The sequence below is a fragment of the Pongo pygmaeus genome, chromosome 7 (genome assembly GCF_028885625.2).
Source record: "Pongo pygmaeus isolate AG05252 chromosome 7, NHGRI_mPonPyg2-v2.0_pri, whole genome shotgun sequence".
NCBI lineage: Eukaryota > Metazoa > Chordata > Mammalia > Primates > Hominidae > Pongo > Pongo pygmaeus.
Genome location: NC_072380.2, coordinates 26,752,049 through 26,777,569, shown reverse-complemented (window position 1 = coordinate 26,777,569; position 25,521 = coordinate 26,752,049). Strand labels below are relative to the sequence as shown.

Here is a 25,521-nt window from a genome sequence, read left to right as displayed (position 1 = left end):
GTATGTTTGCATAAGTCACCTCATATCCTGTTTGGACAGGGCTGGACAGAAAACAAAAATGGGCTGGCTGCAGTGGCTCACATCTATCATCCCAGCACTTTGGGAGGCCGAGGTGGGTGAACTGTTTGAGCCCAGGAGTTCAAAACCATCCCAGGCAATATGATGAAACCGTGTCTCTACAAAACAAACAAACAAACAAAAAATTGCTGAGCATGATGGTGTACAACTTGTAGTCCCAGCTACTCAGGAGGCTGATGTGGGAGGATCGCTTGAGCCCAAGAGGTCGAGGCTGCAGTGAGCCAAGATCGTGCCACTGCACTGAAGCCTGGGCAACAGAGTGGAACCCTGTCTCAAAAAAAAAAAGATGGGAGGAGGAAGGGAAAAAAAGATAATGACTTCATCAACCCTATGATAGGCCTGGGGGGCCCAAGGCACACACTCTCTTCATTCACTCTTCTCAGAATCAATAATGTGAGTGCCAGTTATCAGGGTAACCACAGAAACCAAGCATCTGGCCTGCTGGGGTGGGCGGGGCTCCTGGCCAAAGTGCATTCTTGACACTTGCATGAAAGTGGAAGACCAAGCCTTTATAACCTGGTTTCCCACAAGCTTCCGGACTGAGGTGTGGATAAGGGCCAACACACCTGCCTCTTATCTTTCACGCTGGAGGATTTTCCGGGGTAAACAAGCTGGAAGGAAGCAGAGAGCCCAGAGGGGTCACCCACATGAAAGCATATGGTCCCACCTCATTCCCAGTTTCAAGCTTCAGTATGCAGCTTGATTCTGGAGGGCTCTCCAGGATAGAGTCTGTGAATTTCTGACACTTGGCTTGCCACACACCCGCAGGCTGCATCTTTGCTTAGAATTAGAATCCCGTGGCCTGGACATAGCAGCCTGTGACATGGAGTGAAAACTCTTGAATTGGTATATTCACCAAACTGAAGCTGAGGGCTCCGTGAATGCTTGTGAAGGGGAAGTCTGGTTGGAGGCCCAAGCCAAGCAGCCGCCTCCTGAACATCTCAATACAGACACACCCCTGAAACAACCACATTTTGCTTTATTAGGCGTTCCATGGTAATATAACACAGAGTTCTTAAGGAATAATAAACACGAGACTTGTTTTTTTACCATAATTATTTTGCCATTAAGACAGTGGTTACAAAAAAAAAAAAGTACTCTTCTGGCTACACACTTTATCAGCTTTAGAACTGAAAGTTCCTCCACTCATGGGTCACAATCACAATTTCAAGGATTAAAAACCATCTATTCTTAAATCCTACACTGTTTTAGAGCATCAAGTCACTGCAGTTATTCAGTTCTGAGACACTGTCGATTTATTTTAGCATTTACATATGACATTCATTTAACAGACACACAAAGCAAGCCAACAGGTAAACATGCTTACACAGCCTGCAGAAATCGTCAGGTTTTAAATTGTTTTTTAAGAAAACAACCAAAACAACCAAAAATTACCATGACCCGGTACAGGAAAAACAGGAAGACTCAAGTGAATACTAGAGCTGCAAGTGTTTCTTAGAATTGAAACAAAAATTGTTTTTTTCCAACTTGTTCAAATTTCCTCTAAGTGCAGGTGAGAAAAAAAGCAAATATATTAAGTCAACCAATTATTCTTTTAAAAGTGCAATTTACCTTTAAAATAACAAATAAACAACAACAACAAAAAACCCAAAACCCCAACCAGAACCCCAAAGGCAAAATGTGTAGAGAGACAAGGGTGGTGATGGAATGACCTACTTTGTGATGTTTTTACACTTTACAAAAAGCAGATTTGGTTTTTAGAAAAGCCTGCAAACACAACATTGCTTAAGAGAACCTGTAAACACGTTTGGAATACAATGCAACACAAGTCAGCAAGGACAGGGGTGGGTCCAAAGGAGCCAGCTAGGGGGAAAGGTGACAGGAGAGGGAAGGATGGAGACAGGACATCGCCTGTGGTCTCTAAGGGGGCCATGTGTTTAATTTGTAAGGTTTCCTCCCCACAGGAGTTCTGATGTGACCTATCGTTCATAAAACACATTTCTCCTCTTGCAAAGTAGAACGGACTTAAAGTTTCCCAAGGATTTTTTGAGTTTATGGGGCCTCTTTCTATGTAGTGTGTCTTTAGAAATAATTGGACAAGAAAAAATACGGTTTTTCCCCGAAAATAAAAAGCTCCCATGTGTTCTAGAATCTCAAAAGATACTTAACCAGGAAGCAGCAGGCCCTCAGGTCAGACTCCTATTAGCTTAGCAGTTCTGAACTGGTGACTTTGGTTGGCTCACTTGGGTTAATGAGGCTCGGTGTTTAGATTTGACCGTGACTTTAGCCAGAGAGCACTGCACAGAGGAAAATCTCTCCAGTTCTGCAGCCTCATACCTCTAAAGCTTCTGGGCCCTGTCTGCGATTCCACATGTGATACTGCGGGTGAGACAGCATGGCCCATTCCTGCACTTGGCCAGGGTCCCACACTCTAGCACACACCCTCATGATGGCAGGTGGTTAGCACCAGTCCCACATGGACCAGGATGACGCAGCACTATGCTTGCAACGGCAAATGCTCAAATCCTTTAGGCAAACCCAATGACCACTATGAAACGGTAGACCTGGGAGGTGAAAAGATAACAGGGCAAGGGAGGAAAACACCGTCTCCGAGACGAGGGCTGGAGGAAACACAGAGAGAGAGAGAGACAGACACGAAAATATTCATGAATTAAAAAGCTAGAGAGAAAGAGAGAGCGAGAGCACGCAGAAAAATGGTAAAAGAGAAGAGACTCCTCAAAGGATTTAATCTGCAGCAAAATCTAGGCCAATAAAGCAAGCCTGCCCCTTTATCAACAGCTGACCCTGAAGACTACAGAATGGCGATGTGGGTGGGCATTTTGGAGCCTCTCAGGACGGACACGATGAGTTTGCCAACCACCCGAAATCAGCTGGGTGATGACGTAATTGCATCATTAGGATGTCCAGTTCAAACCCCTTATATTAATATGGAATTAAATGTTCCAATTTAGTATTAAAAAAAAAAAAAAAAAAAAAGACTCTCCCTGACCCCCGGCCCCTCCCCAGCCCCACAAACAAAACTTCTTAAAAATTTTAAAAAGAAAAGAAAAAGGCAGCTCTGGGCAATTCACTTTATCTTCCCTCCCCCCATGAAAAGGAAGATGCTAACGGACACTAGGAGGCTGAAGGCGAAGGAGACCCTCGCTGGGGACTGCTTGTTCGCATGTCTGAGTGTTGGGTGTGGTTCCCTGTATGAGCTTGGTAGGTAGGCTTGGGTGTGATACTCATAGATGTGTAGGGAAGTGGATGAGCAAAATCAGTAACTCCTGGTGAGAGATGGGGTGCGGGGCCCCAAGGGGGACCCCATGAACTGGCTGCTCCACAGTAACTATCACAGGCTCTTAAAAAAAAAAAAAAAAAAAAAAAAAAAGGAAGGAAGAAAGAAGTCTCAGAATGTCCTCAGGTGTCCCATCCCCAGTCCCCAGTGGACGGCACAGCCCAGGAGCTCTAGCCCAGGCTGGTGATGTTGGCACGGCCACCGGGGGGCGCCACGATACGCTGGGTGGTGCGGCGGGGAATGTTGTCATCAATCTGAGCACCTGGAGGGAGAGGAGAAGAAAGGAGCGGGTGAGAGGCCAGGACAGTCACACAAGATCCTGCTTGAAGGTGAAATCTCACAGCTCAGGAGGAAAAGTGCTAGTTGCATTCTTTTTTTTGGAGACAGGGTCTTGCTCTGTTTTCCAAACCAGAGTGTAGTGGCACCATCATAGCTCACCACAGCCTCAATCTCCTGGGCTTAAGCCATCCTCCCACTCGGCCCCCTCAAGAAGCTGGGACCACAGCCACAGGCCCCCATACCTAGCTAATTTTTAAATTTTTTGTAAAGAGGGGTATCGCTATGTTGCTGACGCTGGTCTCAAACTCCTGGGCTCGAGCAATCCTCCTACCTCTGCCTCCCAAAGTGCTGGGATAAGAGGTGTGAGCCACCCTGCCCGCCCTCACATTCTTTGTTCTTCTCTTAAAACCTCAATGAAGTTTAAACTACAGAAAGGAGGTGGAGGCCAGGCATGGTGGCTCATGCCTGGAATCCTACTAACAGCACTTAGGGAGGCTGAGGTGAGAAGATTGCTTGAGTCCAGGAGTTTGAGAACAGTCTGGGCAACACAGTGAGAGCCTATCTCTACAAAAAAAAAAAAATTAAAAAATTAGCCAGGCATGATGGCGCAAGCCTGTAGTACCAGCTACTGGGGAGGCTGAGCTGCGAGGATCACTTGAGCCCAGGAGGTCGAGGCTGCAGTGAGCTGTGATTGCACCACTGCACTCCAGCCTGGGTACTGGGTGACACAGTGAGATACTATTATATCTCTAAAAATAAAAAAAACTTTTAAAAAAGGAGATGAGCCTAAGGTAGCCAAAGAATCAGACACTATATAAAGGTTGTTGGATCTATTACTGGAGAAAGTAAAACTATATACAAAATATCACTACATCTTACACTCTGTCCTGTCCCCTGTTCTGATTAGTCAAATTGGCTGTGGCTTTTCTGAGGACACAGCCCTCTTCTGGCATTCTAATCCCCTAACCCTACACATATAATCACAAGTAGGAGGAACGATGGCACCTTATATTGGAACAGCCTGAAGAGATCAGATAACGCAGACATGATTATACATATTTTACTTACAACAAAGTTCATTATTTTTAAATGTTTTGAAAATTGGTAATCCATATATGGTACATAGGTAACTTTCTAAAAACCCGTACAACCAGCAAGAAAAAAAAAATTCTCACTGGCTTAACAATTTCTTTAATACACCATAGGAATCTGTGGCCCAGGGAGCTGGAAGAGTGGAATGTTCTAGTCATGGGCCAAATGAAAGATGGGAAGGAAGTTTCAAGCAAGGAAACTTAAAAATCTGAACGCTTTCCTCTCACCAAGGGGATACCACACAAATTACCCAAGCAAATACAACTAACAGTTCTCAAATGGCCCCGTTCTAAGCACTGGACACATATATTAACCCATTTAACCCTCACAACAACCTCACGGGGGAGCAACTACTATTATTGCCATTATACAGGCGTGGAGACTGAGGCACAGCCAGAGCTGTGAAACTCCAGACTCCACAAGCTAAACTACAATATACTGCAGGAGAGAAGAGAAGTCCTGAAATACCACAATGTCCTTTCTTATGATGGACCTAATAAATTGAACAAATGTCTTCTTAATATATTAGGTAAAACACAGTATGGGCATTGTGTGACACAAACTGATCTCAAGATTCTGAAACCCAACCAGTCATTAACTATGAAAATACATCTCCAGGCCAAGCTAGGCCGGGCCCAGTGGCTCACACCTGTAATCCCAGCACTTTGGGAGGCCAAGGCGGGCAGATCACCTGAAGTCAGGAGTTCTGCCAGCCTGGCCAACATAGTGACACCCCATCTCTACTAAAAATACAAAAATTAGCCAGGCATGGTGGTGCATGCCTGTAATCCCAGCTACTTGGGAGGCTGAGACATGAGAATCACTTGAACCAGGAGGTGGAGGTTGCAGTGAGCCAAGATCACGCCATTGCACTCCAGTCTGGGTGACAGAGCGAGACCCTGTCTCAAAAAAAAGAAAAAGAAAATACATCTCCAGAGATCTGAGTCCACTGTATTTCTCACTTTGGGGTGAAAGGGAATATCATTCACTTCCATTTCTGTGTCCTTTCCAAATGTAATTGTAGCCTCGCCAGCACCAGTGAGCTGGCCCTGCAGAACTGTGCCCTCCCCAAGCCCCAACCCTACCAGACAAACTGAATCCAGACTGGTGCAGGTTCCGGACAGGTGGGGCCTGCTGCTTGGCAGGAGATGTCTTGGCCGAGGAGGCTGGAGTGACTGTCTTGGGTGTCACAGACACCTCACACACGGGTCCGTCATACAGGCCACGAGGAACCCCTCTCAGCTCAGCCAGCTGCAAAACACAAGAGTCCCCCCAGCTCAGGCCAGAGCCACAGAGGACACCTCTCTAGAAACCCTCCTGGAGGGAGGATGGTACTGTGAGATCTAGGGATGGAGGGCTCTCCTTACAGACAGGTGGACAGGTGTTGTGTGGGGTCAGCTCCTACCATGCCACACCAAAACTCCCAACAAGGTCCAGTAACTGGTTAACTCTACAAAAACTAACACGCCTTACCATTTCTCCCCCAAGGCACTTCAACTTCAAACCCTGTAAGAATCCCCTAAGCATGCTGTGAGGCGGATCTGGTATCATGTTCAAGATCTGGCCCCATACTTTCTTTCCAATTGCATTCTCCTTCTAATTCCCTTATAGCTCCATCTCATTCCTGCTTCACATGCCCCGAATACATTGTACATTTTCTATGCTCATGATACTCTTATCAAATTCCCTCATCTCCCTTCTTTGACTTGACAAACTCCTACTTAACCTTCAAAGCCCAACTCAAAATGTCCTCTCCCCATGACACTCTCCCCAACTACTGCAGTGGCTCCCTCCTCTGGGTCCTTACTCCACACTCCTTATCATAGCATATACCATGATCTCACTTTGCTAGGGCTCTCTGTGGACACGCCTGACTCCTTCTCCAGTATTTTAAATGCCAGAAATAAAAAATTCAGGCTCCCTCTTATCCCTGGAATCCACTATATTCATCTTAATATTCTGTCTCAAGGTGCTTAATAAATGTTTGCGGCCTTGAACTTAATTCGTGATTTAACAAAAAATTCATCAGAACAAAACTACTCACCCTGCTCCTTGCCTTGATACGCTTGTAAACAAAATCAGGGAAGGGCTTCCGGGGAATGTAGCGTCCAGAGCCTTCGGTGACATGCAGGGTGCCGTCCTCCAGGACAATCTTCCCCTGGCTGATGACCACCAGTGGGGAGCCGCGGCACTCCATGCCTTCAAAGATGTTGTACTCGAGAGACTGGGAAGAAGGCACAGTAAACTCTAGAACAGGCCACTCTGGCTGGACTCAATCCACCCGGCAGCACCCACTGCCCCAACCCCACAGAGACAAAAGAGAGACTCAGAAACAGGGATCCTGTCCCAAATGGGCACCCCAGCAGGCACTCACTTGCTGTGTCTCCATTTCCCTGTCTAGAATATGAAATAACTTTTCCTACCTCTCCACGTTAGAAAGAAAAATAATTAAACAGAATAATTGTGTGAAAAGGGTGCGTGTTTGTAAATGCTACACAAATACAAAGAAAAGGATTCCTCCTATTAACAGAGACTGTGTTCCCACCATCTCCAGCTCCATTCCGGTTGAATTCCAAAGGCCTTCTCTGACCAAGTTCTAAATTTAATCTTGAAATGAGCCATCCACAAGTAGGTTTTCCCACTGGCTAGCCTGGTTTTCCAGTCTGCTTGCGGTGTGGTTAAACTGAAGTCCCTAAATGAAAGGATTGTGGTCACTGAAGAGACATGCCTCCGATAAAATGATTGAGGGCTAGTTAATTTCCAGAACAATGTAGCTATGTAGCTATCCTTCTGGTTTCAAGTTTTTCCGGGTAAAACAGAGACACATCTGTGTGCCCTCTTGGAAAATAGGTGGGGTCTCCATATGGATGTGAGTTTGTGGTTGGTAATGAAGCAACAGAACACAGGAGTCATTGCACCCTGACATCAAAAACTCCGTCCTGCAGCTTCTGCTAACCCAGTGCTACTTCCCAGATCCCAAATGCCTCCTGCTTCTTCCTGCCTGTTTGGTTCATGGGGACCAATGGCTGTGGCTGAGTCTGGACTAGAGGATTAATAGGTTGCTCCAACCATAAAAAGCACCCTGGGCTTCTGGGAAAGTTCAGACCAGGTTATCAGCACTCAGAGAGCTGGCCTCTGAACAGAGAGCTGTGCTAGCACCCTGCAGTTCAAGATGACATTTCTGCTTAGTGCAGCGGCTGGTAACATGGATTCGGCCGGCTCAGCAGCTCACATCGGGCATGTAAATGCACAATGCTCCGCATACAATGTTGGGTTGAAAACAACCACGAGGGCTGTCAGTACATTGCTCTGAGTCTCAAAGCAGTCATGCAGAAGCTACCAAAGGAACCGTAGCAGAGAGGCGCCAGCAGGGAGGGAAGAGGACTCTGCACTTGGATTACTGAGACCCAAGACTTAAAATTGTCTTTCGTCAATTCTAAGACACTCATCCCCGAAGGCAGAATGTGTCTTACAGCAGCCAGAGCCACGTGGGTACTGCCAGCCTAGACTAAAGCCAAGTTCTTCTAGGGGGATATGGGTTTGCTTGTGCCACTGGGTTGGGGGACAACCCCACTGAGGGCATTTTACAGTAAATTCTCAGCTTGACGTTGTTCTGGACCACACAGGCGGCACGCATTCAGACCACAAGGCTGGACAAGCACCCACTTCCAGTTCCAATTCTTGGGGGAGACATTTTTTCCTCTTGGCAACCAATGCCAAGGTCGAGGCCTGCGAGATTTCCTGCCACCCCTGTCTGCACAGCAGATGCTCTCCCCAGAGATGCCGTAATAAGCACACGCTGGCCCTTGGTGGCCCAGTCTCCCATGAGACTCCTCATCTTGGGCATGTTTTCTTTCATCGTGGTACATAACCTAATGGAATATCTTAAAATCGATGGCATCTCAGAAACAGTAAAATCCAGAAGTTGTGTGACTCTGGGGAGATTGCTTTAATCCTGTCTCAGCTTCAGTTTCTTCATCTGCACCCTCCCGAGGCATATGTGAAGATGACAATACAAAAAGCCTCATCCCTGGTCATCTCAGAAACAACCTTTGAAAGGGTGTGAGTCATCCTTTAAGGCCTGGATCAAGAGCCATCTCGTCCACATCACTCCACAGCTAACAGTTTATGCCCTGACAACCTCCTCTTGTGCCCTACTGGGTACAGTATGGGCACAGCCTCCGCCATGGAGACACTTGCCCTGGGTTCACACCCCAGGTATGCCATTCACCAGCTATGTGACTTTGGACGCATCCCTCACACCCCTGAGCCTCCACCTCCTCACCTGTGAGGGGTAAGTAGGTCCCCCTTTGCAGGACTGATGTGAGAATCAAATGAAATAAAATGAACAAAAGCATCTAGCTCACTACTTGGCTCACAGTAGGCATTTAGAAAATCTTCACTCATTCACTGTCTGGCTTTCTATTGCACTTTGCTAACGCTTGCCAGCCCTGCAGCATCCAGATCTCATACAATGCATGCGCTGAGTCTTGTTGCTTATAAATGAGCACCTAGAAGACCTCTGGGGACATCTCTCACTTTTAAAAGATGGAGGCACCAGCCCCATGACTCTCAGTGACTTAACATTGACAAGTCCTGTTAATAGTCAGATCACAATTCCCAGATACTCAGAGCCTACTATCCATCAAACCATGATGCAGGGAGGCTTCCTCACTCACCATGCACAGACATTTTTAACCTACATCCACACAGGCTCCCTAAATTATTCATCGGGCCAGATGCCTGGAAAATCCAAGCAAAGGCTTAGCAACAGGGCTGTCGATAATAGTTAGCTAGATGCTCCGAATTAAAGCTAATTAGCCTCATGGTAGAAAACACTGTACTATGCAGGGAAAGTCTCCTAGTTGCATTTTCCCAGAAGATGAATGCACAGGCACATGCTTAGTGCTGGCTCTTTAAAACAGGTGAGGATGGAAAAGCACCGCTTTGAAAGTCAACATTTCTTCCATAGGTCGCCTGGCGGTAAAAGCAGGGTAGGTTGGGGTGAAAATGTCTGGAGGGCAGAATCCGTCTTCCCAAATCTTCACTCCTTCCCCTGTCTCTTCTTCTAGGTTAAGAACTCCAAATGCAAGCTCCCCAGCTAGGTCATTTGTGTCTTAAATAATGAGCCCAGTCAGCCATTTATAGCACCTCTGGGGGAAGCAACCTTGCAAGAGAGGGGAAGCATTTTCCCCATCTAAGCCTGACCAAGAGGCTGCATATGCACTCTGGCAGGGAAGAGTCCTGAACAATTTTGGGTTCTAATTCTGGCTCAACCGCAAAATCGCTATGTAACATTAGACTGGTCACTTAAGCTCTCTAAGCCTCCATTTATTTATTTTCCCAAATTGGGATAATAATACCAGTCCCTTTATTGAGAAGGTCAAATGAAACAGTCAATGAGAATGTGAAGTTACAGGCACACGAATAGGGAGGTTCATGGGGCAGGGCCCTAGGACCTCTGACCATAAAATAGCCAGTCAAGACACCCAAGAAGTCATGATCTGAGCTGTAAGAGGCACGACCATAAGGCTGCGCTGTCAGGCTGAGCCAATGAGTGGTGGTGGGGGAGGGAGAAAGGCAGCTTTAAACACAGACATGAACAGTCTTCTGAGAAGCACCCACTGTCCTGGTCCTCACAGGTGGCAGCAGAAGCCAGAGCTGAGCCTGAGCCCACTGCAGCCCAAACACCTCTGTGTGTGCAAATGAGAGAGGATTGGGACAGGGCAAAGTCCCAGGGTTGTCCCGGAGAAATGCCAGAAACCTGCCCTGAGCTGTCGTGGCGTGTGGGGGAGATGTCAGTGCTTGCTGGCCTGAGCTGTCTTCAAGATTCAAATGAGTTCCTGACATGAAACGCTTCTGCCTGAGGCCCATTTCTTTTCCAAAGCTCTCCCTCTGTGCATATTCCTTCAGTTCTTCTGCCTATACCATATTGCTTGTGAGGAATCTAACACAAGCAAGGTGTCTAACACCTCTGCTTAATGTCTGCTAACCTCACAGAATCATAGGACACTTGGAGACCTCATCTGAACCCCTCACTCTCAGCTAAGGAGCCTAAGACATTAACGTACTTTCCCTGGGTCCTGTTAACAAAAGAGGACATCTCTAAGCTCTAAAGCCCAGACCCAGAGGGAAGAGATACCCAAAGCTGCAGATCCTAAAACAACAATCAAATGGCTGAGGGGTACTTCTGTTAGGGAGAAGTCAGTCAATCAGTTCCTTTAAGATAATAAGAATGGCTGTCATCCAGTTTTCCGCATGGACACTGGCCTGAGAAAACAATGGCTTAAGAGGATCAAAGTCCCCAGTGGGCATCTCAGGAGAGGACATCTCACTGTTTCATTGAGGTCCCTTGCACAAAGTACTGCCATGAGAAGTGCTGTGCCAAACTATGAAAATGGAGCAATGCCTGACTTCTGGAAGCTTTGCACATCCTGACATCACTTTAGAGGCTCTAAAGGTCTATAGATAGAGAGGCTGTGGTATTCCAAAATGATTATGAGAGTAACAATCTTATTGATCTCACTAAAGAAAATGAAATAACTATTCTTTTCCCAGCAAATTGCAAATCATAACATCCTCAGGAAAAGCGCATTCCCATCACAGCAAGTTCTTTTTAGAACACAGTCTGTGTCTCTGTGACTGTAATTCGTTTGGATGGGGTCTGCACAGTTAACAGGTCTTACGCTGTTGTGCGTCTTGGCAGAGATGGTTTTAACGCTGTCGGGGTCCCAGATGACCAGGTCAGCATCGGATCCCACAGCAATGCGGCCTTTCCGGGGGTAAAGGTTGAAGACTTTGGCTGCATTGGTGCTGGTCACAGCCACAAACTGGTTCTCATCCATCTTCCCAGTGACCTGAGGGAGACAGCATAGGTGTGCACAGGAGGCACACAGCAAAACGAGTTAAAAACTTACTTTTCAATAACAAACTACTTTCAATAACACACGGCAGCTTGGATGGATGTCAAGAGCGTTGTGCCAAGTGAAACACAAACCGTCTCAAAGGTCACACACTGTATGACTCCATTTCCATAACGTTCTCCAAATAACAAAATGGTAGAGATGGAGAACAGATGAGGGGCTAGATGGGTTCTTCCAGGGTTAGGGAGGGTGGAGGGGAGGAGCAGCAAGAGGTTGGTCTCTGAAATGCTGGACTAGACCTGCATCTTGATTGTGGTGGTGGCCACATGACTCCACAGGTGGCCACACAGCCTAGAGCTATACTCACACATTGTGACACTGTCAGTGTCCTGGTTTTGATATCGTTCTACATTTATATAAGATGTAACCATGAGGGAAACTGGGTGAAGGGTACCCAGGACCTCTCTCTGTACTATCTTTGCAACTTCTTCTTAATCTATAATTATTTCAAAACAAAAAAAATTTCGTTTAATTTGCAGGGATGGCAATGCCTCTTTAGGAAATATCATTTGGCCCAATTGGCTGTCCTTTTCAACAAAACACAGCCACAGATCTAGGCTTCCTTTTTTTTATTTTTTAATCTTTTTTTTTGAGACAAGATATTGCTGTCATTGAGGCTAGAGTACAGTAGAGTGATCACAGCTCACTGCAGCCTCGGCCTCTCAGGCTCAAGCAATCCTCCTCTTTCAGCCTCTCGAGTAGCTGGGAAGACAGGCATGCACCACCATACCAGGCTAATTTTTTTTTTAAGAGACAGGATCTCACTATGTTGCTCAGCTGGGCTCGAAGTCCTGGGCTCAAGCAACCCTCCCACCTCGCTCTCCCAAAGTGCTGGGATTTCAGGGGTGAGCCACCACGCCTGGCCAGATGTCATCTTCTAGTCTAGCCAACCTAGAAGTCTCCGCCCCACATCTGGTTTTAGGTGTCAATCACATTTCCTCAAGTGCTTTCCCTCCCAAACCCACTCTAAATCCAGTAAAAAACTGGGCAAAGGAAATAAGCTGGCATTAAGAGGGAGAAAAAAGTACAAATGGCCACGAAGCATAGGAAAAAATTTTCACTCTAATCAGTAATTGAATAAATTAAATGTAAAACAATGAGACACAAAATTCACCTATCAAATCAGCAAACAATGGATTTTTGTGATAACACCCAGGTGGCAGAAGACACTGGGGAATGACATATATTGGTGGTGGTGTATAAAGCAGTACAAACTTTCTGGAAGGAACTTTGACAATATGTATCAAAAACGTTAAAAATTTATGTATCCTTTGACCCAGCAATGCCACTTGTAGAAATTTCTCCTACAAACATAATCAAGAACATGTCTATAAAAATGTCATTCCAGTTAAAAAAAAAAAAACCAGAAACAACATAAATGCTCAACCAAAGACATAAATGTGGCTGGGCGTGGTGGCTCACACCTGTAATCCCAGTGCTTTGGGAGGCCAAGGTGGGTGGATCACCTGAGGTCAGGAGTTTGAGACCAGCTTGGCCAACATGGCAAAACCCCATCTCTACTAAAAATACCAAAATTAGCCGGGCATGGTGGCAGGCACCTGTAATCCCAGCTACTCAGGGGGCTGAAGCAAGAGAATTGCGTGAACCCGGGAGGCGGATGTTGCAGTGAGCCAAGATTGCGCCACTGCACTCCAGCCTGGGAGGAAAGAGTGAAACTGTCTCCCCCAGCCAAAAAAAAGAATTATAAATGAGTCCCGGCCGGGCACAGTGGCTCACGCCTGTAATCCCAGCACTTTAGGGGGTCAAGGCAGGTGGATCACCTGAAGTCAGGAGTTTGAGATCAGCCTGGCCAACATGGTGAAACCCCGTCCCTACTAAAAATACAAAAATCAGCTGGGTGCGGTGGCAAACGCCTGTAATCTCAGCTACTCAGGGGGTTGAGGCAGGAGAATCGCTTGAACCCGGGAGGCGGAGGTTGCAGTGAGCTGAGATCGCACCACTGCACTCCAGAGTGAGACTCCATCTCAAAAAAATAAATAAATAAATGAGTCCCAGTTTAGCATTCACATGGAAGAGTCTGTTATTATAAATCAACTTTTTCAAGTATATTTAAGCAGGTGGAGATATTTCCATGATATATTAATTTTAAAAAAAAGACTACAAAATAGTATGTATGATGCCAATATTATTGTTATTATTATTGTTATTTTTTGAGACAGGGTCTCACTGTGTCGCCCACTGGAGTACAGTGGCCCGACTGCGGCTCACTGCAGCCTCAACCTCCCAAGGCTCAGGTGATCCTCCTGCCTCCCCAACAACGAGAAGCTGGGACTACAGGCACCCGCCACCATGCCTCCCTAATTTTTGTATTTTTAATAGAGACAGGGTTTTGCCATGTTGCCCAGACTGGTCTTGAACTCCTGGGCTCAAATAATCCGCCCACCTCGGCCTCCCAAAGAGCCTGGGAGTGGGCCCAGCTGTATGATGCCAATATTATTTACACACTCACGCATATCACATATACACATGTGCGCTTGTGTCATAGCAAAAAATGGAAAGACATTTGCCAAAATGTTAATTGTGGTTATATCTGAAACACGGTGACTTTTATTTACTTCCTTATTCTTCTTGAAATAAGGATATATTCTTCATATAATCTAAACAATTCACTAAAAAACAGAAAACCTATTCTGTTAATATATTTCAAAACATTAAAATGAAAAAGCCCAAAGATCCTCTAAAGGTCAGTGTATGTTCGTAGCAGGCCTACCGGAAGCTGGCAGTAGAAGATATGCTAAGTCCAGAGGGCCCTAAAAGACACTTTCAAGGAAATTGAGCCCATTTCCAAGAGTAGAAGAGGATTAACTGAGTAAGTCACCTGGTTGCTAAGGATGTTTGTTCCTGACTGACCCAGAGTCACATCTAAAGCTGTGTAGGTTTTCCGTCTTTACTGCTCCGTTGATGATAATGATAAGAAATATACAGGTAGGCCAGGCGTGGTGGCTCACACCTATAATCCCAGCACTTTGGGAGGCCGAGACATTGCTTAAACCCGGGAACTCGAGACCAGCCTGGGCAACATAGTGAGACCCTCATCTCCACAAAAAATTAAAAAAATTAGCCAGGCATGATGGTGTGTGCCTCTGGTCCTAGCTACTCAGGAGACTGAGGTGGGAGGATCACCTGAGCCCAGGAGTTTGAGGCTGCAGTGAGCTATGACTGTACCACTGCACTCCAGCCTGGGTAACAGTGCAAGACCTTGTCTGAAAAAATTTTTTAAATTGTTTTAAAAAGAAATATATATGTAATATTTAGGAAGAAATTACCTATTAGAAGAGGTCTTAGATTTCCAACCCTCAGAAATATTGTCATATAAGTACTGGCTTCTAGGATGTCCTCCACTGTCTGTCATTTCAAGGTCTCCATGAGCCCCGTGGCCCCCAGATGAGGAGGACAAGGAAGGCTGAGAGCCACCGAGGAGTGAGGCCATTGCTCCTTACCACAGCCTTGTCCCAGATGACGGACATCCGCTCCTCAGTGCCATTGGTGCCCTCCGGAATCAGGGTGAAGTTGTCCTTTCCTACAGCCTTCTGGGCAGTGTTAAACGTGCAATGGGCACTGCCCGTGACCTGGAGGTCTCCACTGCAAAGAAAACGCGTAACGTGGTGCTGCAGCGTCGTCAAGATGTTGAGCGCCTATACCTATTTGGTAGGCTGTCTCATGAATGGCATCACACCAACCCAAGTGGAGTCCTTTTGACGCCTCCTCTCCCTTCTTGGCTTGACTTTCAACATGGCCCAGGTTTTTATCCAGAATCCCCTCCCAAAATGGTGCTAGAATGACAATTCCCTGTACTCATGTAGCCAACCTAGTTTGGTGAACAAGGGTCTCCCGGTTTTATGGCTGCTCTTGGCCACCATGTTGTTTTCACCTAATGGGTTGGTCTGGTCTGAAGAAAGACATGATATGAAGTGTGAACAAGTCGCCAGGACTCACCAGGACAGCAAGGAGTTGAGAAAGTCTGGAGTGGTTGGATCAGGGCTCAAGGGTGGGGAGGTGACAAAGGCGGCAGCCTTGGCCCAGTTCTTGCTCCAGTAATGAGAGCCGTCTGTTCCCAAGCTGGCAGTGATGGGCTCGCCATACACCACAGTTCCTGACAAACAGAACACAGAAGGTTCAGTCCAACACAATGTAGGGGGAAGGGAACCACCTCTGTGAGGAGCCACTGCCTGCCCAGCAGCACCCAGTGCTCTCACTATCCCTTTATGGGAAATATCAGGCTCATCTCCAGATGAGGAAACTGAGACTTGGAGAAATCCAGTACCTCCACCAGCCTGTCACCCATGAACATGAGCTCCCTAAGATTCCACCTTTGGCCCCTGCTCTTCAAACAACACACCCTCCCTACAGGATCCCAGACATCCTGAAGGCTTCTGTCTCCTACATTGCTGATTTTCAATTCTATTAATCTGCTCAGATGGTGTCCAAGCATCCAGTCCCAGGTGCCATCTGGACTGTTCTTTACGCATGGCCTATGGCACCTCAAATTTAACCTTCCTGTTCATTCACACAATCTCTTCACAATTCCTAGCCCTTCACAGTGTCTAGCTCTGATTAAAGGTCTGTGGGAGGAAATCACACATGACATCACCAGGCTGAAGTATTTCAGGGCAAATACATAACCCCCCAGATCTGCTCAAGAGACAGCCTGGATCCCTGAGTCACTGCCTGGAAGAAGCTGTCCGTTACAGCCGCCAGCTTCACAGCCGAATCTGTGAGGGAGAAACAAACTGGACATTATGCCACTGGGATTTCAGAGTTTCTGGAAGCCTAGCCTAACTATATTAATTAATGCAATGTCCAAGACAAACATCAACTCCCTGATGCTCAGATCATGTCCTCTTCTCTGTCCATTTAGATGTAAACCAGAAAGTTGAGACTCACGTACATTCACTGAATGTCAATACCTTAGTGCCTTCAATACAATCGTTCCTTAAGTCAGGTCCTCATCATCTCTCGCCAGCTCATTCCAACAGAGCCTCCCAATTGGACCTTAGATTTACGTTTGCTCTCTCAACCCCACTCCCTACCTCTCCATTCATTCTGCATGACACTTCCAGAGTGATCTACTAAAATATAATCTTTCCATGCCATACTCTTGCATAAAATCTTCCAAAGAAGCCCTTCTGCATTCAAGGACTTAAAAGAAAATCATCCTCAGCAAAGCCTCAGATGCTCTTCACTACTGGAAGCTGATCTCCTCCTTTAACATCGTCCAAAACACAACTCGGGTATCACACCCTCCATCTGAGAATCCCATCCTCCCCTCCAGTCATTGCCCAGTTCTGAATTTTTGACTTTCCACCTGATAGAGACATCTTGAAGATCATTTACCTGCCTGCACACAGTAGGCACTCCATAAACGTGTGTTAAATTGATTAAATGGTCTAGTATGTTATCAATTAAAGGCATCCAAGCTGGAATTTGATCCCAGATCAGCTGAATTCATCTCTCACTGGCTCCCCCCAGCATAGGGCTAACTCCCATCCCACAACAATGCAGCCAAGCTTCTCTACTTCTCCAAACACAGGGCCCTCAAGGGCAAACACACCGCAGTCAGGAATGTGTTTTCCTTCCTCTCCACAGCCTTTCCGAAGGCCTTATCACTTGATGATACACCACAACACCCTCCCTGTCGGCCACTCTGAGAGCTGGCTCTGCACAGCTGCCCCCTCCTGCCTCAGGAATTTCACAAAGGACTCGCTGTTCAGCCGGGGAGTGCTGGAGACCACAGCAGGCAGCTCACTCCAGGCCACCAGCAACCACGCCCCCACCCCCAGCAGGAGGGAGGACTCCAAACCCAGGGAAACCTCCTCCAGAAGGAAGCCTCGAGGAAGAAAAGGGCCAGTGCTGGGTGCTCGGAAGGCCTAGGAGGGTCCCCTTGGCTCCCAGCCTGCTCAAAGCCTCCCATGCAGAAGCTAGTGCAAAGAGCTATCAAGGTGACTGCACAAACCACTCCGGTTCATCCCAAAGTGGAAAAACACCACATAATGAGAAGGCCTTGGCCGCTGCCAAAGACCTCTATAAAAATGCAAATGGCTGGGCAGGACCCAGCAGCAGTCATCAGTTCTCAAAGGATCTCTCTGGCTCCTCACTTTTGGTTCAAGCATCAAACAGCTCTGGTTAAGCAAAACTCTCCTGACCCAGCCAGGCCTGGAGGTCCTGCTGGCCACAGTCCATCTAAGCACAAAGGTGAGGGCTGTGTAAGTCACAGGAAAACAAGGGATGCGCGGCCCTAAAGGCTTCCTGCTTTTGTCCACATGAAGAAGTTCATGAGAGCAGAGGCACTTGGAGATAAAGAATGGCTGGATAGTCTCTGAAAATCCCTGGACACGCATAAACATTTTCCTGAGTTTCCTGTAACTTGCCGACGCTCATCCTCTCCCTGTGCCTGCTCCTCGGCCCTGCCTCTGGAAACTTAAGTACAAGGAGGGGCTGGTTCTTGGAAAGTGGCCTGAATACCATGGGGATGAATGCTGCTGACCACAGGCTTATCTCTCCCTGCGAAACACGACTCAGCTTGGGGTGGGGAGCTGCTCTATGAGGAGCTGGATTCCCCTTCTCTCTCTGCACAGGAATATGTACCTCACTCCAAGAGAATGAACTTGGCCTTCAGCCTCTAGAAAACCCAAAACGGGGTCTGAGCTCTCAACGCCACTGCTGAGCAGAACCTGCCTCCTTAGACAAAGGCTGAGTGGACTTCTGGGCCACAGCTAAGCAAAGATAGGGACATTCAGGGGCAGGGGCAGTGGATGCCGGGGGAGGGACGGAGCCATCCTGTGGTTCATTTCCACTTTGCTCTGTTCAACTTCCCTCAGGGATTCAGAGGTCCTTGCTGTCTTTTGGATTTTCTTTCTTTCTTAGCCCAGAATTGGGGACAGGAGTTTAGCCATCATGTACCAGGCCTCTACCTCCACAAGAGTATGATCTATACATGGAGTCTCTGCCTCCCATCCCCGGTGGTCTGGAGCTCCCAACCCAGGGCTCCCCTCCTGGGTCTATAAACATTCATAGGAGGGAGCTGTGGATGCACTTCCGGAGCTCAGCCAGGCCACAGACGCCCTTGAACGGCATGCCAGAAATAATTACCACTAATAATAATAAACCACGAAACGGGCTTAATTGGCCCTTCTGCACTTCTCTAAAGATGCTATCTTGGTGCCCGTTAGACCTTCGTGATTTTCTTCTCCAGGGAAAGTCTAAACTGAAGGATGTGACCAAGCCACCCTCTGGCAGGCTCTCTATAAGGCCAAGAACTGCAGGGGATGGGAGCTAGTGCTTATTTGCAACCAGTCTGGGGCCCGTGTGCATTCATGAAGAATAAATGGAAGGCTGGGGTTTAACAATGCTTGACAGCTCCCAGCTCTGGCAGTCATTTCCCACGGACGAAAAGCAGGAGAACAAATCCAAAGTGGGAACTGTGGGAAACCAGTATCTATAGCTCCATATGAGCCACCAAAGCACAGTGAAAACCAACTGGGATGGACAGACAGACAGACAGTTACACACGCTCTCACCATTCTCCATTGCCTTTCCAAGAATTCATGCCAGTCCCTAACAAACAGCCTGGGGCCTGTGCTGTCAGGTTTTCGTAGCAAGAGTGGTTCTAGAAGAACATCATCTTAAAAATGAGTTTTCTGAATGGGTTCTGAGGTTTCTGAAACTCGTTCTCAAATCTGATTGGGTTTAAAGGCACTAATGATTCTACGTCCAGTAGTAAAAAGAGGAGAGTACAGGGTATGATGGGACAATAAAGATACAGAAAATATTATTAAATACTCCCAAAGGCTTCTAAGAGGCAAGGTTCTAGGTGGGTGTGTAGCTGATACCTTAAACATTTTTGTAAAATTAACAAGTATAACGAGAGTGGTTGGTTGCTCCTAACTGTACTAGACAAAGTGGGGGGAAAAAAAAAGAATGGATTCAGGGATTCAAATTCCCAGCTCAAGCACCGCATGAATGAATGAAAAGTTTCTATGTCTGCCCTTATGTCTCATAGATGCAGAGCTGAGATGGCTGAAAACCAGAAGTAGGATCTCATCCTGCCAGTGGCTGAATTACAATGCAAATTGAATTCCCAACCTTGCAGAGCATCTGCTGTTAAAGTGAGGGCATAGATTGGGAAGGAATTCTGCCTTTGGACTCCAATGCCAACATCAGCTCTTCCCTGGTTCTCCAGTTCGTGGCCTGATCTGCAGATTTCAGACTTGCCATCCCCACAATCATGTGAGTTGATTCCTTAAATATAATTCTTTAAAATAAATCTTCCCCCTTTCTCTACTGTCCTCTCTCCTCTCTCACCCCCCTTTTCTGTTCAAGATTGCAACATCAAGCATAAGCTTAACTAAGGACTCATCCCCAAGCTGAGGTGGTCCTCACAGGCCCCACGACCATGTGCTTCTCATAATGTTTGAGTCACTCCTACCGACCCACAGGACATAAGAGGTCTTATCTCAAATTGAGGTTCCCACGGTTTAATGTCCTGAATGTTTCTGCACCCGGGTTATGGGAGAGGGGTGAGAAGGAGGATGGAAAAGAATGTCCACCAGATGAGGTCATCAGGCACTACCCACGGGCCACCACTTACACATGGAAGGCATCAGCAGTCATGCTGGATTTCACACATGGACAAAATGTGGTCAGAGGGAGCTCATTCTAGAGGAGAAATCCCCATAAGGGGCCCTCCATGGAAAGAGAGGTGGCCAGGAGCCTGGAATCATGGTTTCTAATTCCCACAGGCTACATGATCTAGGGCAAGATTTTCAATTTCTGCATTTCTACTTCTTCAGTGAAATGAGCCTATTAAGTTGATCAATGTCTAAGTTATTTTCAAGAGTAAAAATGCCCCCAGGTCATCTGGTCCTGGCTCTGTGTTCATTGCCTCAGCTGCCAAATTGGGTTGATGACACACCACTCCCCGGCTGAACACGCCACCCTGCTGGACAGCCACAGAGCGGCTGATGGAAGCAGCGTGTCTCTCAGTGTGTCCCTCAGGGAAGGCAGGACGCAGTCATGCTGGCTCAAGCAAGCACGTGAAAACAGTTCTCATTCGTTTCACCTCATATCCTCACTTCCCTGAACTTCTCTTGTCTTAGATTCCGGACCAGCAGGTCTCTGGCTGGGGAGGTTCATGTGGATCACTAAGAGAAGGAGACATTACTACTCCTCCCAGGGCAGGATTATCATTTTTCAAAGCTCACATTTATAGAAAAATTTCGAGTCTGCTTACGCAGCCTGACCTCTCTGAGACTTCCTTCTGGGCTCAACCCCTCCTAACTTGTACCCCTTTTGTAGCCCCGACCACCTCCCAACGTGACTTTCCACTCAGCGTCCTTCCCCTGCAAGTGGAGGAGCTAACTGTGGTTGGGACCATTTCTTGTTCCTGGTACACACGCCTGAAGTATCACATCATGAAAGTGCATTGAATGAATTCAGAATCTCTCCATTCACAGAGGAAGAAATGCAGCATCAGAAAGGGGGCTGTGGCAGTGCACACACTTGCCTCAGGGGGCCAGAAGAACCCACCTGAAGTGGACAAACAATTCTGAGCAGAAAACCTTTGTCCAGGGTCAGCAGGCATGTTTACTTTGCTTTCCTCGCAAGCTCAAGGTTAGACCAGCCCCTTCATCGTGTAGTCACAATAACTGGTCACGCTTCTCGTCTCCATCTTTACCTGCAATATCTCATGTACACATCATCATCACCCTGTGAGATAAGTCATGGTTACCATCCTCCCCTTGCAGATGGCAAAAGGACATGTGGAGATGATGAGGAAGCACCCAGCATCACATGGCTGGTGTACAGTGGAGCTGGGGTTTGATCCAAGAATGAATACTGATCCTGGAGAGCAAACAATTAATACTCCCTTACAGAGCTTTCCTTCTTGGTCATTTGGGAATCCTTGTGTGTACATTACCCATATCTCTGCTGGGTGTCAGGCCACTGTTTCAATCAGGATTCTTAAGGAATTAAGCCCCAACAGACATAGGTCACAAGCATCACCATATTAAAATAATCTCAAAGCACAAAGGTAAGTCAGTCAAACATTAACATGGATATTTGTGGCCTGAAGTTAGATGCCTGACAGTCAAGCCCCAATTCCACTATTCATGAGCTCTGAGCTTCAGTTTACTCAGCTGCAAAGTAAAACAAAATATAAAAATTCCTGCCAGGGCTGCCTCCCAAAGTTGCTAGGAAGTTCTAGCAAGATGGGAAAGAGCCTAAGAGCCTAGGAAGTTAGCTAGGACTTCTCATTCCTGCTCATTAGCAGCTGAATGCACTGGAAATTCCTTTCTGGCAGCTCAGGTTTGTCTAAAGCTCAGGCTTTCAGGGATTAATGGGTAACAGTTTGAATGCAAATGCCATCCTGGGAACCATGGTGTGGGCACATTTGGACTCACACTCAGAAGGCTCTGGAAGGGAACAGACTAAAGTCCCCTCCCACTGCTCACCCCATAAGACACACAGCGTGTCAAGGTTATAAAGACAATAGGGGTGGCCAGGTGCAGTGGCTCACGCCTGTAATCCCAGTATTTTGGGAGACCGAGGCGGGCAGATCACCTGAGGTCAGGAGCTCCAGACCAGCCTGGTCAACATGGTGAAACCCCATCTCTACTAAAAATATAAAAATTAGATGGGTGTGGCGGCGGGGGGGCGCCTGTAATCCCAGTAACTAAGGAGGCTGAGGCGGGAGAATTGCTTGAGTCCAGGAGGTGGAGACTACAGTGAGCTGAGATGGTACCACTGCACTCCAGCCTGGGCGACAGAGTGAGACTCCATCTCAAAAATAAAATAAGAAAATTAAAAAAACAACAACAACAAGGGTTACCGGGCACTGAGTTGGGGTGCTAGGTCCAAACTGGGCACTGCAACAACACACTCCAGTTCCTGAACTCCACGTGAGAAGAACCCTGAGGGACAGAGAGGAAGAGGCCTGCGGCAGGGCTGGCCCACGACTCCACCTCCCCCAACTAAAGTCTGGGACATGTAGGACCCCTCCGTCTTCTCATTTGGACAGGTATGTGTTTGAATATGGAGTAAACTTTAGACAAGGTCTCTATCCAAAATTACATTGAAATGTTAGCCTAACTCATGTATCATCATCATCTAGGTATAGTGCAGTAGTAAAATACAGAAAATAAGCCGTCTCATTCTTTCCCCCTTTCAGACACTATGCCAAACATCCCCACACTACATGGGGGCAGCGGTGCTGTGGCTGGCCTTCCGTACAGAGGCCGATTCCCACAAATGCGTGGGAAGGCATTCTTGCAAATGTGGGTCTGGGTGACCCAGGGCCACCGATTCCATCGTCATCCAGGATATCTCCTAGAAAACAACTCAAAGCTCATTCTGAGTAGGTTACATTACTTTAGGTGAATGCTTTCTTATTTCTAAAAGGCAATTCCTTCAAGGTGCCAGGAGAAGACAGAAAGGCGGCAACCATTTGATGCGTAGAGTAAGGACAGAGGCCCCAGGAGCACTCCAAAGAACAAGGGCCAGGAGCCTCTGGGTCCGTCTGGAAGTCATCATCTCTGGGACAAGATGACTCAGTCGTCATTGAGCAATTTGTTCCAGGGCTTGCAGCAAGTCACCCGCCAGTGAAAAAAACCCCACAGCCCACCTTGATCCATGTGGACCACATGATGCAGAGAATAGAAACCAAGCCATAGGGTCAAATGGCTCCCTTCCTAACAGGGAAAGAAAGACACAGAGAGAGAATGACAGTGGGACTGAGAAAGAGTCAAATGAAAGATAAAATGAAACAGAAATCAGGAAAAAAGGGAAGAGAAGTGGAGACACAGAGATGGAGAGATCCCAACAGGCAAAGGGGAGGAGGGGACATAAAAGGGAGAAAGGAAGGAAGAAAGAAGGGGACCCTTTCATAATGTTCATTTCAGATCAGCCTAAGATCCACCATCAAAACGAATGACATGCCCTCAGGCTTTCTGTACGAGGAGAGAATTCCCAAGCATAAAAGATGCAGTGTGATTATCGAAAGTCATGTAGTCAGCAGCAGGTGACAACAGGGCTCAGCTGCATTCATAATGAATGAGATGCCTCATGGGGCGTCCTCTAGAGGAAGCACTGGAAGCTGCACTTCATCAATTAGTTTCCAGGACCCTTCTCAGTGGACACCCTAGTAATATCAGAGACCCAGCCTCAGTTCAGAATGCATCAAGAGAGTTTATCAAGCACCAAAACATCTGGATGTGATAGTGTCTGGGGCAAAATGCATCCCCACACCCCACAAAGCTGCCTTACATACCCCAGCAGAAATCACTCCCAGCTTTGGAGGGGAGGTGCATGATGCGACCAAGGATTCTGGGGCGGATGGAAACTGACGTAATCTGTGTATGTGCCTAGTTTATTTCAACCACATCAAAGTAAGTCCAGCTCTTGCACTGGGGCTGGGGGACATGTGCCTGCCCACCCTCCCTTGGCGTGCACACGGCTTTAAATAGATACTAACAAGGCCGCAGCAGTGGAGCAGAGGAGGAAACTGGAGCTCCTGCCTTGCCTGGCTGTAATTAGGTTAATGCCAGAACATGGTGCAAGTGGCCCACTTGGCATGAGGGTCTGGAAAAGGAGCCCTCCCCAGTGAGGAGCCCCCCTCCTCTCCAAACCCGCCCGCCTGACAACAGCCAGTCCAGCCACAACACTCACCCTTCTTCCGTGCCTGGGCGATGACTTCAGCAGAGCTTTTGCTCATCACCTTGGTGATATACAGGGGGCAGTTGGTCTGGTTGGCGATGGTGATGGCACGATTCACGGCTTCGGCCTCGACCTGCAAAACGGCAGCAGAACATGAGAATGTGGCTCAGCCCACCCCACGAGCTGCTACCTTTATCCTCCACCCCAGAGAGAGGCTAAGATGAAGGTGAGGCTGCTGGTCTCCAAGGTCCTACCCCAGAGGACAATTCAGAGGAGTATGACTTGCCTTTGTGTCTCTCAACATTGGTTTGGTTGAACTAATTCCCTCCTGTGGCTGGACACAGTGGTTCATGCCTGTAATCCCAGCACTTTGGGAGGCTGAGGCAGGTGGATTACCTGAGATCAGGAGTTCAAGACCAGCCTGGCCAACATGGTGAAACCCCGTATCTACCACAAATACAAAAAAAAAAACAAAAAAAAAAAGCTGAGCATGGCAGCAGGTGCCTGTAATCCCAGCTACTTGGGAGTATAAGGCAGGAGAATCACTTGAACCCAGCAGGCAGAGGTGGCAGTAAGCTGAGATTGCACCACCATACTCCAAACTGCGCAACAAAGTGAGACTAAGTCTCAAAAGAAAAAGAAAAGAAAACTCCCTTCTGACCCTTCTCCAGGTGCAGGCAGCAAGCCTGTGACATCAGCACTGGCCCAGAGTCTGTAAGAAATGCATATTTTCTGGCTCTGCCCTGGACTAGAAACTCACAGGCTAGAAACTCTGAGGGTGGGACCCAGCAATGTGGGTGATTTTCACACTTACTAATGTTTGAGAACCGCCACACACAGACACTGATTGCTCTCAATTCCATATATTCATTCTGCTCCCAGGGTCTTGACTCAAGATATTCAGTGATGTGGAGTTCGTGCTGGGCTCCCATTAAATGCTCATGAATGAAGTCAGCATCACCCACGAAACAATGCAGCCTCACAGGGCTCCGGGAACGGAGTGGGCCCCGTTTGTCTACACCAATGGCCCCCTGTGTGTGAAGCACAAACGTGGCCAGCCACAGCCTGGTACGACCTTCAGCACAAGATTGGAGAACTGCTTAAGTAAATAATCTGGCGCTTTAAATCAGATGTTGCAGTCAGTGCGGTGGCTCACACCTGTAATCCCAGCACTTTGGGAGGCTGAGGAGCGTGGATCACCTGAGGTCAGGAGTTCGA

At 47.4% G+C, this 25,521-nt stretch overlaps 1 protein-coding gene across 2 annotated transcripts in view; it reads right to left on the bottom strand.

Annotated features, from left to right (window-relative positions):
• Positions 1 to 1,037: 1,037 nt before the first annotated feature.
• The window catches only part of DPYSL2 (dihydropyrimidinase like 2), a 140,054-nt gene continuing 115,570 nt past the window's right edge, over positions 1,038 to 25,521 (bottom strand). For both annotated transcript variants that reach the window (XM_054498542.2, XM_054498543.2), the window contains exons 8-14: positions 24,316 to 24,436; positions 15,589 to 15,745; positions 15,093 to 15,234; positions 11,395 to 11,565; positions 6,753 to 6,932; positions 5,794 to 5,959; positions 1,038 to 3,599 (exon numbers count right to left, since the gene is read on the bottom strand). In XM_054498542.2, the coding sequence (XP_054354517.1) occupies positions 3,508 to 3,599; positions 5,794 to 5,959; positions 6,753 to 6,932; positions 11,395 to 11,565; positions 15,093 to 15,234; positions 15,589 to 15,745; positions 24,316 to 24,436 (1,029 nt within the window). In that variant the 3' untranslated portion in view covers positions 1,038 to 3,507. The remainder of the gene's footprint in view (positions 3,600 to 5,793; positions 5,960 to 6,752; positions 6,933 to 11,394; positions 11,566 to 15,092; positions 15,235 to 15,588; positions 15,746 to 24,315; positions 24,437 to 25,521) is intronic.